The 16,406-nt window shown below is 32.8% G+C and overlaps 1 protein-coding gene across 1 annotated transcript; it reads left to right on the top strand.

Annotated features, from left to right (window-relative positions):
• The first annotated feature begins 8,277 nt into the window (after nt 1-8,277).
• LOC145048960 (putative protein S-acyltransferase 7) lies at nt 8,278-11,034 on the top strand. Its single transcript, XM_078997616.1, has 5 exons — nt 8,278-8,532; nt 9,013-9,195; nt 9,359-9,655; nt 9,914-10,147; nt 10,451-11,034. The coding sequence occupies exons 1-5, from the start codon at nt 8,434-8,436 to the stop codon at nt 10,883-10,885; spliced, it is 1,248 nt and encodes a 415-aa protein (XP_078853742.1). The 5' UTR covers nt 8,278-8,433; the 3' UTR covers nt 10,886-11,034.
• The last annotated feature ends 5,372 nt before the right edge of the window (nt 11,035-16,406 follow it).

The following is a 16,406-nucleotide window of genomic DNA, read 5'->3' as shown; positions in this document are numbered from 1 at the left end:
AGGTATAAAGTTTCTAACTTGATGACTCTATGTGTTAAATCTAGTGTAGGGTATTTTTTGGTTTATATTGGTCCTTAAAGTCATCCTTGTGAGTATGAGCTACTACAAGAGCTTAGAATGTTGGATCTTAGCACTTTTGAGGTTGTGGGTGCATAAAAATGTCATCTTGATGAGTTTGGGTGAGTCATGATTAAGTTGGTGTTCATATTATGGGTTTAGAAGGATAAAATCGGGTTTTGGGTCCCTTTAAGGCATGGAAGGGAGTAAAGTTGACAACTTTATGGTTTTAAGACCTTATTTAGGGATCAGATATTTGTTTGCACGACTTAACTTAACCCAATAAGAGCTTAATATGGATTTTTGGCCTCTAATGAGTACGTTAGGCGTACACAGGAGTACGCTCAACGTAATTCTTGTATCATACATCATCTACTTGTACGTGGTGATTTGGGCATGAGTACTCGGAGCGTATATTTCTAGTACACAGGGCGTACTCCCCAGGGTGTCCATTTTGGGCCTTTTAGGGTTGGGCCTTGTTGGGCCATTGGACTTCTGAATTTGGGTCATGCATAGAATATAGGCTTTCTTGTAATTAGGTCCATGATGGTTTTTAGGCCCAATTACGAAGTTGGGCCATATTGGGCCTTGGGATGTTATTTAGGGAATTGGGCTTTTTGAGCAAATGAGTTGGGCCTTGGTTTTGGGCCAAGTAAGAAAAAGGTTAAAATGGTCTTTTACCTTGGATATTAGACAAGTAATTTAGATTCTTGATTACGGGTCGAGATCCAATTATTAATTGGATATTATTTAATGGTGCTAGCGTGCGGCGATTTTCTGGATCGGCAGACTGAGATATTATTGGAGAGATTCAGCCGCTAGAGGCGATTTTCCTCACTATGTTTAGCTGGTCGAAGACACCAATGTCGGCCCATGGTTTATTATGTTTAGGATGCTAGTTGTCTGCATGACTCTTGCATGTGTTATGCGTTTATATATATATATATATATATATATATATATATATATATATATATATATATATATATATATATATATATATATATCAGGCGGGACCTAATGATTATATTGTATGCTATTTATCTTTGTGATTTTTGCATGTGTTTTTATGTTTGTATGTATATCGGGGTGGGGTCCGATGCCATGCGAGGCCTGATGACCGAAAGATCTATTCCGATCGGGGCTCGATGTCGGGTGAGGCCCATGGTATATGGTACTTTGGGGAACTCATTAAGCTTGGTGCTTACGTTTTTCAGTTTATGTTTTCATGTGCTTCTGTTTCGAATAGGGAGAGCTCAGGATGACTGCATTTCATACACCATATTGTTCCACATATTACATGACTATGATGTGCTTGGATGTTTATTGATACACACTGATTCACTATGGTTTTTATGATATTGTTTTGGATATTGGTTTTATTAATCTAAAAATCAAAAAAAAAATAGTCTTAGTTTTTGGGACGTTACATTTGAGCTTCCAAAATTCAACAAAAAAATCATGTTTTTAAGTTGCTAGTATAACGTTTTTCAGATGTGATAACATTTGTGTTTTTAACAAGTAAAATTCTGTTATAAATAACTATTTTAAGCCCAAAAAACAGCTTCTTTTATCCCAATAAAAAAAATATCCCAAAATCAGTCAGGAGCGGAGGCGGGGGTAGGGAGGCTGAAAATTTTGGAGGCGGGGACGGGGATGGGAAATGGGGAAATTTCGGGGGTGGGGGCGGGGGATACAGTCCCCATCCCGTTTGTTCCAGTTGATATCCCTATATCCATGTGAAAAGATGACAAATGTTTTAAAATATTATTAATTTTATCAAAATGTGACATTTGTCACCATTTCACATGGGTAAGAAGATAAATAGGGAGAAAAAGTAAGAGGATATTTAACTTCTATTATTAAAATAGTTAAAAGAAAATACTAAATTGTAACATCCCGAGACCAGGTATATCTCATTAACCGTTGTATTATTGTAGTTGTCAAGTTTGGCCCTTTATTTGAGAAAATGTGGTAGCAGAGTACGCAGGGCGTACGCACGTGTACACTCAGCGTACTTATGTGCGTGATTTAGACGTGGAAGCCAACTAGTACGTTGGGCGTACCAAAGGGCAAGTTGGGCGTACTAGGCTCAGAAAGAAAACCTTAATTGTGGGGTGAGTCCCTATTTAAGGAACATGATGGCCTCATTTTTGGCCACCATTTCCAGTCTTGAACCCCCTCAAAACCCTAATTTATGTTATCTTATCTTGAGTGGCCATTTGTAAGCTTCTAAGTGTTCTTGTGGGATTCTTTGAGTGAAGAAGGAGCCTTGAAGAGAATAGAGTTGGAGTCCAAGCCTTGGATCTGAGCTTCCCTGTGGATGGTGCATCGTTTGAAGGTATCAAGCTTAAAGCTTTCTCATTCTTTTGATTTATGCATATTATGGTTCATTTTAGGGTTTTTGTCACAAAGCTTGAAGCTTTATGAGTTTGTTGAACTCCAGAGCCTAACACATGTCCCTTTAAGTGTCTCTAGTGGAGTAGACTCATAAAAATGGGATATTGGATGACAAAATCACCCCATGCATGAGATATGAGCACTTTTGTGAGTAAAGAGTGAGAGTTTTTGGGTTTTAGACTTTCTCAGCCATGCAAAGGCTTAAAGTCACGAACTTTATGGAGTATGAGCCTTTAGTAAGTCCAAATCTGAGAGTATAACTTTGGTCTTAACGGATTAAGACCAAGAGATGGGAAAAACAAGTATGGGATGTACACCGAGCGTAGTCCCAGGGACGCGCAGTGTAACGTCGAAGATCCTCGATGCATGCATGACGAAGTAGTACACCTAACATACGCACTGCTATTGATTTTTGTTGACATTTAGGATTTGGTCAAACTATGGTCCATAGAGGCCATAGAAGGGTAAAATGGTCTTTTATCCTTCTAAGAATTAGTAGTGGGTTTAGCCTAGCGTCTTTGAGGGTCGTTTATTAATTAGAGATAATTATGGTATATGTTAGGCGGAGGCTAGACCGGTGATTTGATTACGAGACATATTTGCTTTACTTACGAGGTGAGTCTTCTCATTATACTTCCCATGAGTGGTGACACTGTGTAACCGAATGGCCTTGTATGCTTATATTGAGAATCATGATATCCTGCATTATGTCTTTGTGATTTATGTTGTGTATTGTTCCGAGTGTTATTGAGTTAGGACCGGAGGGTCCAACCCAAGCTGTGAGACCGGAGGGTCCTCACCGAGATACATGGATCGGGGTCCTTATGAGATATAGCCATGAGTGGCTAATGAGATGTGCGTTGTATTTTGGGAAACTCACTAAGCCTTGTCCTTACTATGTTATATATTATGTGTTTTAGTTACTTCTTAGGATCACTGGAAGGCGTCAACTTGATTGTACACACGAGATGGAGATTATGTTTTGAAGATCCTGGATTTTATTAAACAATTTATGAATTTATGTTTTTGACAATTTGACAAGTGTGGTTTTGAAATGTGGTATTGAAAATTATGCGATTTTGAAAATGAAAATTTTGTTTGAAAATTTACGGTGTTACATAAATACGAATTATCAATAGGATATATTTAATTTGTTGACTTCAATATAACGTTAAGTACATAACCTAAATTAGTATATCAAATAAATTTAAAAATATAGTGTAAAATTTAAAACCTAAAATAAAATATCAAATAAAGTTTTAAAAAAATTAAATGTATATTTTTAAAATAGTTAAAAAAAAAAGTATTAAATACGATAAATATAAAGAATCTAAATCTAAAAATCGAATTAACTAAGGCTCCGTTTGATAATTGCTGACTGAGAAAGTGCTGACTGAGTAAGAAATTCTGACTGAGTAAGAAATCATGTTGTTTGATTGAAAATCTGACCGAATGTGCTGACTGGTGTAAAATGACCATTTTACCCTGATGTTATACACGTTTCTATGCAATATTATAATAATAATAATAATAATAATAATAATAATAGACATTAATAATAATAATAATAATAATAATAATAATAATAATAATAATAATAATAATAATAATAATAATAATAATAATAATAATTTATACAAAAACCTCCACCATAATAGACATTAAATATATTATTTTAAAGATAAAACACAAAAAACCTTTCAGCTTGCTGGTAAACACCATTGCTTCTACAAGAGAGACCCAAATTCTATTCTTGTAGCCTTTTCATTAGTTGTGAATTTTTATCCATGCCAAGGGTACTATTGGAAAGCCTTGTTTTCTTTCTCAGTCAGCCAACTCCCAACTTCTTTCTCGGTCAGACATTGTTTTCCGAGTCAGACGACAAGATTTTATCTATCAAACACCTTTTGTCTGACCTGACTCAGTCAGATGCCATATCAAACAGGTCCTAAAACTGTTTTTTATAATAACTAAAATTAATTAAGTTGTTTTTAAATTAATTATTAAAAGAACATAAAGTGTTATATTACAAATATTGATTGATAATTTAAAGAGTCATCATGATATGAAATTAAAATATCGTTACAAATTTTTAAAAATTATAAATCAAAACAATAGTTATTTGAAATAGTTGAAAAATATAATTAATTTTATACTAAATATCAGTAGAGACTATTAAATGATTTGGTTTTAATAAATGTTATTTTTTTTTATCATTCAAATTAGTTACAATTTTACATCAATTATAATAATTATTATTTTATAGTTAATATAAATGACATAAATGTTTTTCAATTACTAGAAATTTAAGAACATCATTTTATAAAAATGAAATAAATAATCATTTCATAAAACAAACTTAAAAATTAGGTATTTTTGAGACTATTTCATATGATGGCTTGCAAAATTTGCAATGCAAACATACAAATTTAACAAATTAGTTATTTCACGTAAGATATTCTACAAAATTTGTCGCTGTTTTTTAAAATGCTTTTTCTGTTAACATCTTAGAAAATGTTAATATTTCGTTAGATATATATTGAGAAATAAAATATGCTCATATTTTTTTTTTTCTATTATCTTTCTATTTAAGATTATGATATTTATTATATTTAAGAAAATTAATAAAATTTTATTATATTTATCGATATTATACATACTTATAAAGCTAACATTTTTTCTTGAATCTTATGCATTTGGAATCCCATTTTTTAACTAATGCAACTCAAAAGTTTTCTTAATTATGATTTAACACTCAAAAGTTTTATAACTTATATTATGTTTAATTAGTATTTGGTGAAAATTTTACTATAAAAATGTCAATCTTTTGTGTTTTTTGTGTTATATAAAATCTAATATGTAAGAAGGATGTCATAATATCAATGTTTTGCTTAGAATATCTTTCAACCAAAACAAATGAAGCTTTTCTATTCTTTCTTTATATTCAGTTTCTCATTTAATCGTTATAAGTGATTTGTATGTATTACTCAATCTTAAATGTGACTCTCCAAACATCAATGTTTTGCTTGGAATATCTTTATAATTCTTCTTTTTCAAGAAAAATATTTTGATTGCAGGTTAGTGAAGAATTGTCATCAAGTTTTTATGATTGGATAGTGTTAAATGAAGAAAGAAGATTCAGAAAACGGATATAAGTTTTTTTTGTTCGAGCAAAGTTCATGAATATTAGTTTTTTCTTTTGATTTAAATGTATCTTTATGTAACATCTTTATTTATGTATTTAACCACCAATGCTCTTATTTATTTGATTGTAGTGTTTCTATTGTGATTATGTTTATTTTCTATTATTTTTTTGTTGGTTTATCCTACATAACATATTTAAAAGACAATATTTAAAAGATAACATAATTTTTAACATTTAATATGTAATTATGATAGATTTATCATAATATGTTCTTCATATAAAAGTTATTTATCCATATTACTACGACAAAAATTATATATGACATTTACGAATATATATATATATATATATATATATATATATATATATATATATATATATATATATATATATAATGTGATTTGTTTAACATGTATATGCACCTATGTATGTTATAAATTTATAATTAAATATCTTTATGTTTAATAATTGAAGGGATTAAAATGATGCATCAAAAACAATTATTTAGACGAATATAATAATAATAATAATAATAATAATAATAATAATATAATAATAATAATAATAATAATAATAATAAATACATATTTACAAGTACCACATTCATTTGAAACTCACACAACAACTCATAAGTTTTCTAATTTATGTATATTTATTACTTACAACTCAAAAGTTTTTAACTTATGATTATTAATTAGTAATGGGATAATGACTTAAAAAGGTAATTAAGTTTCAAAAATATACAAAAAATACCATTATTTTATTTTTAGTACTCAAAATACCATTAAAGTATATTTTTTATACACAAAATACCAATGAAGTACACATGTGTTCAAATAATACATTGTGGGTAACCTACAATAGCCGGTAAAATGGTATTTTGTGTACAAAAAAAAAACAATGGTCTTTTTTGTACATTTTTTAAACTTCGTTACCTTTTTAAATCATTTTTCCTTCTTTGAATGTAATGGAAATTTAGCTACTTTTTATAAAGAACCCTCCACTTCAGTTCGGCCACTACTGTTGTTCATCACCACCCTCCACCACCATGGCAAAACCCTTTTTCTTATTCTTCCTCCTAATCATCTGCTTACTTTCATCAACGCCGGAATCTCACCGGCCACCTCTGTTTCTCGGCAAATCCCCACGGCTTCTCAAAACCCAAAAATTCTTGTTCAGCCGAAGTACACTTACGAGACACGATACTTTGATCAGACTCTTGATCATTTCAGTTTCAATGATCTTCCCAAGTTCCAACAACATTATCTCATCAACTTCGATCACTGGGTGGGTCCATGCCCTAGTCATTTGGGCCTAATCTTCCTTTATTGCGGCAACGAAGGCGACATCGAATGGTTCGCTGCCAACACCGATTTCGTTTGGGAACTCGCCCCTCGTTTTGGTTCCATGGTCATCTTCCCCGAAGTAAAAGCCCTAATCACTCTACTCTACATTAATTTGTTCACTTGCAGACCTTTAATAATACAATTTTATCAAAAGCTGCGTGATTTGATCTAGCATCGATATTATGGTGAATCGATGCCATATAGAAGCCAGAAAGAGGCATATAAGAATGCTTCTACTTTAGCCTATCTAACAGCCGAACAAGCACTTGCTGATTACGCTCTTCTCATCACCGATTTGAAGAAAAATTTATCAGCCGAAGCATCACCTATAATCTTGTTCGGCTGATCATACGGTGGAAGTAAGATCTTTTCAAACAATTTCAAAAAAAATTAAACAAGCACTTGCTGATTACGCTCATCTCATCCCATTTACCTGAAGTACCTGGTTACCACAATGTTTTAGTTGAACACATGTATATTTTGTTGGTATTCTGTGTACAAATAGTAACATTAATGGTATTTTTTTGTACTAAAAAAACAACAATGGTATTTTTTGAACATTTGGAAACCGGATAACCTACAATAGCCGGTAAAATGGTATTTTGTGTACAAAAAAAATAACAATGGTTTTTTTTGTACACTTTTGAAACTTCATTACCTTTTTAAGTCATTATCCCATTAGTAATCACTAATAACTTTTTATTTTCCTTTCTTTTATAAGGTTGTAAAGTTTTGCTCATTAAAAACATTAGTATATTTGAAGAGATTTGTGATTTAAATATGAAGAGTTAATATAAATGTTATAATAGATGTTTTAGTGTTTTTATATTATTAAAAATTATAGTGTTTATTTGTCATATTTTTTTATTATTCGATGTATATATATCTTTTATAATACAAATGTTATAATAGATATTTTCTATTTTTATGTTTTGAAAGTTGCATTTTATATTTTTGTTCATATATTTTGTTACCCGTTATATTATCATTAATTTGATAATAATTTACACAATTTTAAACGGTTTATAAAATTATTAAATAATTGTATATATTACAATGACTTAAAAATTAAACTATAATTTTAATAAAACTAATATGATAATTATATGTTTGCTTTACTACATGTTGTTTCAAAATAGAAATATTAAATATTAATTTGGTAAAAATTATTATTTTAACTATACAATTCTATTTAGGGATTCGCCTAGTCTAAGGAGAATCGATTTAAAAAAATGATATAAGAAAGGTAGTATATAATTTCTCATATTTTTCTAAATAATAGTAGTATTATATTTTGACCAAGATGTGAAATTTATCCCAAATTAGTTTTCCTCGGCCGTTTCATTTGACGCTTCCATTCATTCCATTAATGGAGTCAAAAATCCGCCACCAGTAGCCGTCCCCATTGACCTCTCCCTCTCTAGACCTTTCCTTTTAGAGAGAGAAACAAAATTTAGAGAGAGAGAGAGAGAGAGAGAGAGAGAGATGCATGTGGTACACCCTCCCAAGACTCCGGATTCCGCCGGCGATGATGATCAAGCGCCGGAATTTCTCCGGACATACCAGACTTGGAAAGGAAGCAACGTATGTTAACTTGCTTTTTTCGAATTTTAGCGTTTTTGCTTCCTGTGATTCTGAATCTTTTTGTTAAGGTTTTTTAGATCGCAGTAGTTGAATTATGATTTGCAATTCGAATTTGATGATTTTGTCTCCGAATCTACTACTCGGTGCTTTAGTTTTTGAAGTTGTAGCTTTTTTCAAATCTAGGGTTTTGTTTGCAATGAAACTGACGATTGCAAGTTTACTAAGAGCATATTATAGATACCGATCGACACACGACAAATAAGGAGAATCAAATTGCTATGCATGCCCTAAATTTTAGGTAATCTTTTAGCCGGCGAACTATGCGATACCGCTTAAATGATTACTAATAGGCTACACATAATTTCGAATTGATGTGCTTCGTGTGTGAATAGTTTACACAATGACGGCGAAAAAAGTATACTTGATTGTCATAATTTTGTGCATTTTTTCTCAATCAATTGCTTTCTTTCTTCTGTGCAGATATTTTTTCTTGGTGGAAGGTTTATATTTGGACCGGATGTCAGATCTATTTTCCTATCCATATTCCTAATTGTTGTCCCTGTTTCAGTCTTCTGTGCATTCGTTGCCAGAAAGCTGATTAATGATTTTCCTCATCATCTAGGAGTGTTGATTATGGTCGTTGTAATCTTGTTCACATTCTATGTAAGTTCTCTCATCTCACCAAGATATCAAATCTGTACGGAATTGTTTGGTTCAACTTCCGAATTCTGATCGAGTGATTGTTAGATGAAACTACGAATCGATAACCTTGCTATTTCTTGCATTTAACCCTAAAATATATGCACATTACAAATGCTATTTTCAGGTAATAATCTTGCTTTTAATGACATCGGGAAGGGACCCGGGTATAATCCCCCGTAACACACACCCGCCACAACCCGAAACAACCGATCAGAGTCCAGAAGTTGGTCCAGGTCAAACTCCACAGTTACGTTTACCTCGGATCAAAGAAGTAACAGTCAACGGGATGATAGTAAAAGTCAAATACTGTGATACTTGCATGTTGTATCGACCCCCTCGTTGTTCTCATTGCTCAATATGTGATAACTGTGTGGAAAGATTTGATCATCACTGCCCGTGGGTCGGACAGTGTATTGGACGGGTATATAGCATCCTACTTCTACTCTTTTAAATAAACATCACTTGTTTTTAACTTTTTATATGATTGATGATTCCACAGTGTCAAAACCTACTTCAACTTTTTATTTAAACTCATCTATTTTCGTAACTTTTTTTTGGCAACTTTTGACCTAAGATGATGCATTTAATTCAAATTAGCCGTTATACTTTGGAGAAATCTCTAAAAATAACATTTTTTAAATATTAACATGTTTTGTGACAATTATGTTTTTGGATGCAGCGAAACTACCGGTTTTTCTTTATGTTTGTATCTTCGGCGACTTTGCTTTGCATTTATGTGTTTGGATTTTGTTGGGTGTATGCGATAAAGATCATGCACAGTGAGAATGTATCGATTTGGAGGGCATTAATCAAAACTCCTGCATCAATCGTGCTAATAATCTACACTTTTTTAGCGGTTTGGTTTGTGGGTGGCCTCACCATCTTTCATTCATATCTCATCAGTACAAACCAGGTACCACATTATTTCCATTTAGCCCTGATTCTGTTTGTTATGCAGGACATGACAAGACAAGACAGAAGAAAACAGATCAGACAACCTTGTACTGTGTTTGACATGTATTTATGATTGTGGGGCAAAAAGATGCAACTTTTTAGCCTCGACCAAAAAGGTGATGGGACAGGGATAAGAGATACACTCTCGATTTCTTCTTTGTGAAAATGACGTGAATGCCCTTGTAATCTCCGTTGTTGAAAAGAGCCTTATCAAATCTTTTAAAGTATTGAAATCGTTTTTTTTTTTTGTTTGATCGTGCAGTCGACATATGAGAACTTTCGATACCGATACGATCGGAGTGATAATCCATACAACAAGGGTATTTTTGGAAACTTCAAGGAGGTTTTCTGGGACGCCATTCCTGCATCAAAGAACAACTTCAGGGCATTTGTGAAGAAAGAGCCCGAACTTCCAACTAGAGTCACGGGAGGTAATTATGTAAATTCAGATGTTGAGAAAAGTCCAATCGATATTTGGAAGAACGGGCCGGCAACCGGAGACAGTGGCGGCACTTATGGCGGTGGTGGCGGTGATTTGCAGCCCCATCCACGGCAGTCTAGCTGGGGAAGGAGGAGTGGAAGCTGGGACCTACAAAATGAGATGGGTTCGATTGCATCAGGAATTGGGTATTCAGATCGAGTGAGTGGTCGTAGTAGTGACAGCTTAGGTGGCAGTCGGGACGTGGTAGTCAAATGACAGCTCAGCTTTGACTGTAAGAATACATTTGAGTGAATTTGGTTGTACCCTTTAAATTGGGGTATAGTTATAGACTTATAGTGGAGGCCTTGCGTTGTGTATATTTTCTCTGACGAGTATCATTTATGAGAATCATCAAAACTTATGATTGGGTTTTTTCGATACAAAATGTGATTATAAGAAAAAAAAAACGTGGCAACTCACATATATAAATGTGTTGTGTGTGTGGGTGTTGTTGTAGATGTATTTTTATGTGTATATGCATGTGTATGTACATTGGAGATGGCGAAATAAATGAAAGAGTAATAGGACATCAGACAGGGCTGATTTCAAATATATTTTGTATATAGATGTTCATTTAGAAAACAAAAAGAAGAAAATTTGACTAATCTCTAACCATGATTTAGTAAATAGATAATATAGGTCATTTGCGAAAATTAAGGATATGAATGTGACGGTTTGGTTCGGTTATTGGTCACAACCGAACTATAATAATTATATGTGGTTAATGTATTTCAATAGTCACTAAATAGCAATTAATATTGGTTTTGAATGATTATGTATATATAATTGTATTGATAGAAAATTACTTATCTTATTTAATTTTAAATAATTATCTTTTAAATTTACAATTTCTGATATGCTAAATACCATATATTTAAAGTTATATTATATTAAAAAACATTTATTAATATGATTAATTTGGTTTGTTTTATAGTGGTTGTTTTAAATAAAAACTATAACTAAACAATATGCATTCACCTATTCTATTAGCCAAAATTAAAAGTCATATCATAACTTTTAGTAATGGTTTTGTTATATCGATTAATTTGTTTTTGCTTCGCTTTTTTGGTATGTTCACCTCTAGTAAAAATAATGGGCTTTAAAACCCTACTTCTGGAACTCGGTATGCTTTGTGGAACTCCCGATGATGGGAGCTGGGCCCCTTTGGGTGGACTCACTGCTTCAGCAAAGGCTGATTTGTCATGACAGGTTCTTAAGGATGCGTCAATTCTGATTTTTCACCATCGAGTCTTAAGGACATGAGATCCCAAAATGTGTTATTTTCTCTCACAAAAGCTAATTAAGTTATGAATTTTAAATAAAACCATGGTTGGATTATTGGGTTACACCGTTCCATGGTCTTCCTCACTTTGGGAGCTTGTGATATGTTGAAGGTAGTAGGATGGTCGCGTAGGTATTAGTGATTGGAGCCCCAACGATGTAAAGTTTGATCGTATATATATATATATATATATATATATATATATATATATATATATATATATATATATATATATATATATATATAGAGAGAGAGAGAGAGAGAGAGAGAGATAAATTACTTGTTTGGTTTCTTAAATGTCTTTTGTACATGTATTTTTTCATGGTTTTGATTGCATGCATTCATTCTTAGCCTTTAGGATATTTTTGTCCCCTTTTGCTCTATATTTCTTTTTGCTATCTAGAAATCGTCATGTTCATCCGATTATTGTTCTTTCTTGAGGACAAGAAAGGTCTAAGCTTAGGGAGATTTGTTAGGTGCATTTGTGCACCTTTTTACACACTTTTTAGTCCCTTTTTATGCATCTATTTAGCATAGTTGTTCTCCATTTTTCTTGCATTTCATCATATTCATGTTAGTCTCTAGGACAATCTTATTTGCACACTTTCATGTTCTTTTCAGGTAAAACGGAGATTGGAACGCACTTTGGGAGGTATCGGGAGCATTGGTGAAGATTTCGGGATAATCGGGCGAAGAACGGAAAAGTTGAAAAAATCAAGTTTAGATTCGGAGTTCAAGGGGTACACGGGTCGTGTTGGATTTACTATACAAAGTGGGCACGAGTCGTGTTTGGCCAGATAAGAAAACGTTGACCTTGTTGAACACGACCCGTGTCAATTTAGCCCATTTTAACATTGGTCGTGTTGGCCCAACTGAGCAACTTTGAGCATTGTACTTTGGAATGAAATCGAGGATTGAATGCCATTTTCCACTCAACACGACCCATGTTGATTTTCCCTATCTTGACACGGGGCGCGTTTGACCCTAAAACCAACTTTTGGCAGTTTTTCCTATTTGTCATATTACGAGATTAAAGTCATTTTTACAGGGAGGCATCATATCAGAGCACTATTGGTGAGAGGATTTTAAAGGTTTTTGCAAGGATTTGATCATTTGTTATTTGGAAACATTATTTCTCTTATTTGTAAATTGTGATTGCGCATTATTTCCATCCTTTGACTTGTGATCATGTTCTAACCATGTGTGGCTAGAACCCTAGTTTCTCCAACTTCATGTTTTGACTTCTTGGTTGTGATTTCACTCATATGACTTGATGTTTGCTTTTAAATGTAAGTAGTGAATTTGATTTTGCTTTAATCACAAGTTTGATACTAATTGTGATTCTTATTGGCCATTTGAATTAGGGTTAGGTCATTCATGTTATCTAATTGCAAATTTCATAATTGTTTTGTGAATTGGACTAAGTAATAAGCACTAAACTGATTTCCATTGAATGAATTTAGTGTAAATCTTATTCACACATTCTAATACTCCCGAGACTTATGAGGAGTATTTGGTGTTGTTGGGAACATTCACATAAAGTTTAATGCAATCTTTTAATCTAATTCTAAGAGCTTGTTTAGATTAGGTTAGGTGTTATTTGTTTTTCTATAAAAACCTTTTCAAACCACTTATTGTGCGGCGCAACACACGCGCAACACTTTCCCTCTCGCAACAGTTTGTTTTTTGGAAGGCTTTAGACTACAAAACCTCTACGCGTGTGCCGCGTGGCGCAACACTTGACTTGCCTCTTCTAACCTCTTCAGCTTTCATTTTTTCTAAGTGTTTTTTTAAGAATTTTTGTATAACTTTTTTTTTAAAATTTTTTTTAAACTTTGATTTTCTTAAATTTTTATTTACGGATGTGATACAATTTATTTTTATAATTTCTATGATTTTTTTAACTTGATTTTTAAATTTTTTTTTTACCGTTTTATTAATAATATTTTTAATTTCAGTTACATCTTTTTGAACGTGTGTAATTTTTTACGTACTTTGTAGACAACGTTTGCAATACTTTCTTAATTTTTTTATTATTTTCTTTTTATGTTTTTTAAAATTAGTTTTTTTTTTCTAGAATAAAACTATTAGCTTCTTTTATATTTTTTTAAGTTTTTTTTTTTTTTTTTAAGTTTTATATATATATATATATATATATATATATATATATATATATATATATATATATATATATATATATATATATATATATTACATGTTCTTGTTATTATTATTTCAATGTTTTAAGACTGGAATTATTAAATTTTAGTGTTGAGAACTATTTTCAGTTTATAAAATTAGTTTATTTAAATTTTAGTTTACTGCAAATTTTAGTTTACTGCAGATGTTAAAAAACAAACATGCTTCTTATTATATGTTGCAGTCGTTTGTTCCACCTCTTCTGCTACAGAGGATTGCAGAGGTGGTATGCATACTTCATGAATTTTCGCTTCGAAAAAACAAACAACACCTTAGTAAGGTTAACATTAATCAAAGAGCTTGTTTTGGTTACTTAATCTGGTGAATGGGAAGTGTTAGAGCTTGTTAATACTTTCAAGTAAGGTTAGTAAAGTTAGGGTTAATCACATAGCTAAGTTGTCATACATTGAGTTGGGGTCCTTACAATTTCTGAATTTAATCCATTCATTTAGTTGATTCTTGTGCCTTTAATTGTCTATTGTAATCAATTAATTCACACCCCCCTATTTACTGTTGGTGACCAAAGTACCTTGCACAAAGAGGTGTAGACTGATTGTCCTGTATCTCTGTGGATCGACCCTACTTGCTATGTACCCTTTTTTTTACAATATAGTAGTGTTCTTTTGGAGTATATCGTACCCCTTTATTTGTTAGGCTTGACACACCTAACATAGGCCCTAGGTATATCAGACCTTTCCGAGTCATTTGTCGAGTAAGCAAGGTTTCCTATCGTTTGGATCTGCCGGAAGAACTCAATCGGATCCATAATACCTTCCACATCTCCCAGTTAAGGGAGTGAATTACGGATGAATCCGCAATTTTATTTGTGGAATACATTCACTTAGATGAGTGTCTGAACTACGTGGAAAAACCAATGGCAATCTTGGATAAGAAGATGAAGACCTTGCGTAGCTAGGTAGTCAACTTAGGAAAGGTTCAATGACAACATCGAAAAGTTTCGGAATGGACTTGGAGGCCAAAAGAAGAGATGAGGAGCACCTACGCAGAGTTATTTAGTTAGATTTCACGGACGAAATCTTTATAAATAACACCCTATTTTTCCATAGTTGTAAATTGTAATTAATATAAAGACACGAAATAATATATTACTCTAGAGCCAAAATAATTATCATAGACACATAGGAAACATCGATAATATTTAGAATGCCTAAATCCGAGTTCGTATGAAGAAGTTATGCTTCTTTGAAGTTTTTCGATTAAACCAAAGCGACGTATCATAAACAGTGAGTTTAAGATAGGTGGCTTATTAGCTTAACCAACCTAAATGAAATTCGTAGTGGTCACTAATCCGAAAGCCTACATATAGAGAACATCTAAATCTAACTTCATTGGAGGAAGTTATGGTTTTTCTAAGATTCAGCATAGCAATGTACAACTCAAAAATCGAATTTTAGATCGATCAATTTTTAGCCAACACAATCTAAACAAGAATTGAATATCTCATTAATAAGAGTTCAAAAATATAAAGACAGTTGAAAATGGACTCCAGATGAGAAAGTTACACATTTTTTACGGGCTTTAATAGTCTAAGCTGGTGTGAAGAATATGACGTCAAAATTAGCCGACGTAGTCTAAACTAAGGTTGTAAATCTTGTCAAGTGATTTTTGTGGATATAAAAACATCAAAACGAAGCTCGTATGAAGAAGTTGCGCAATTTTGAAAATTTGAAAACCATCGTGTGCGCATGCGCCGTGAGTAGCTTGCACCCAAAGCTAGCCACATTGTCCCACCCTGTTTCAAACATGTGTCAGCCATCTAGAGGAGCCACCTCACCCATACGTGTGGCTCGCACATGGCCTTGCGCAACGCACATCCCAAGAAAATCCCCTACAAATAGGCTTCAGCTCTTCAATTACTCTCCATATTGTAACATCATGTTTAATGAAATATGAGTTTTGAGATTTGATTCGTAGAGCCTTGAGACTGTGACAAGTTCATAGACGCGTAGAGCTTCTTGTCACCTCTCCGAGGAAGAAAGAATCGCTGGAATCGGACTTGTATCAAAGAATTTATGTTAGTTTGAAAGATATGACAAATTTAGTCCTTATTAGGAATGGGTGGCAATCGGGTACCTTGGGCGTAAGTATGGGAACGCTTAGCGTACCTATGAGCGTGGAATGGACACAATGGCCACTTGGTACGCTGGGCGTACCAAGAGGAACGTTGGGCGTTCTAGTATGTGAATGAAACCCTAACATTTTAAATGACTCTATATAAAGAATGAGATGGCCTCA

The sequence above is a fragment of the Lactuca saligna genome, chromosome 5 (genome assembly GCF_052625555.1).
Source record: "Lactuca saligna cultivar CGN05327 chromosome 5, ASM5262555v1, whole genome shotgun sequence".
Lineage (NCBI taxonomy): Eukaryota > Viridiplantae > Streptophyta > Magnoliopsida > Asterales > Asteraceae > Lactuca > Lactuca saligna.
The sequence above is the reverse complement of the archived record's forward strand: the minus strand, read 5'-3'. Positions and strand labels throughout refer to the sequence as shown.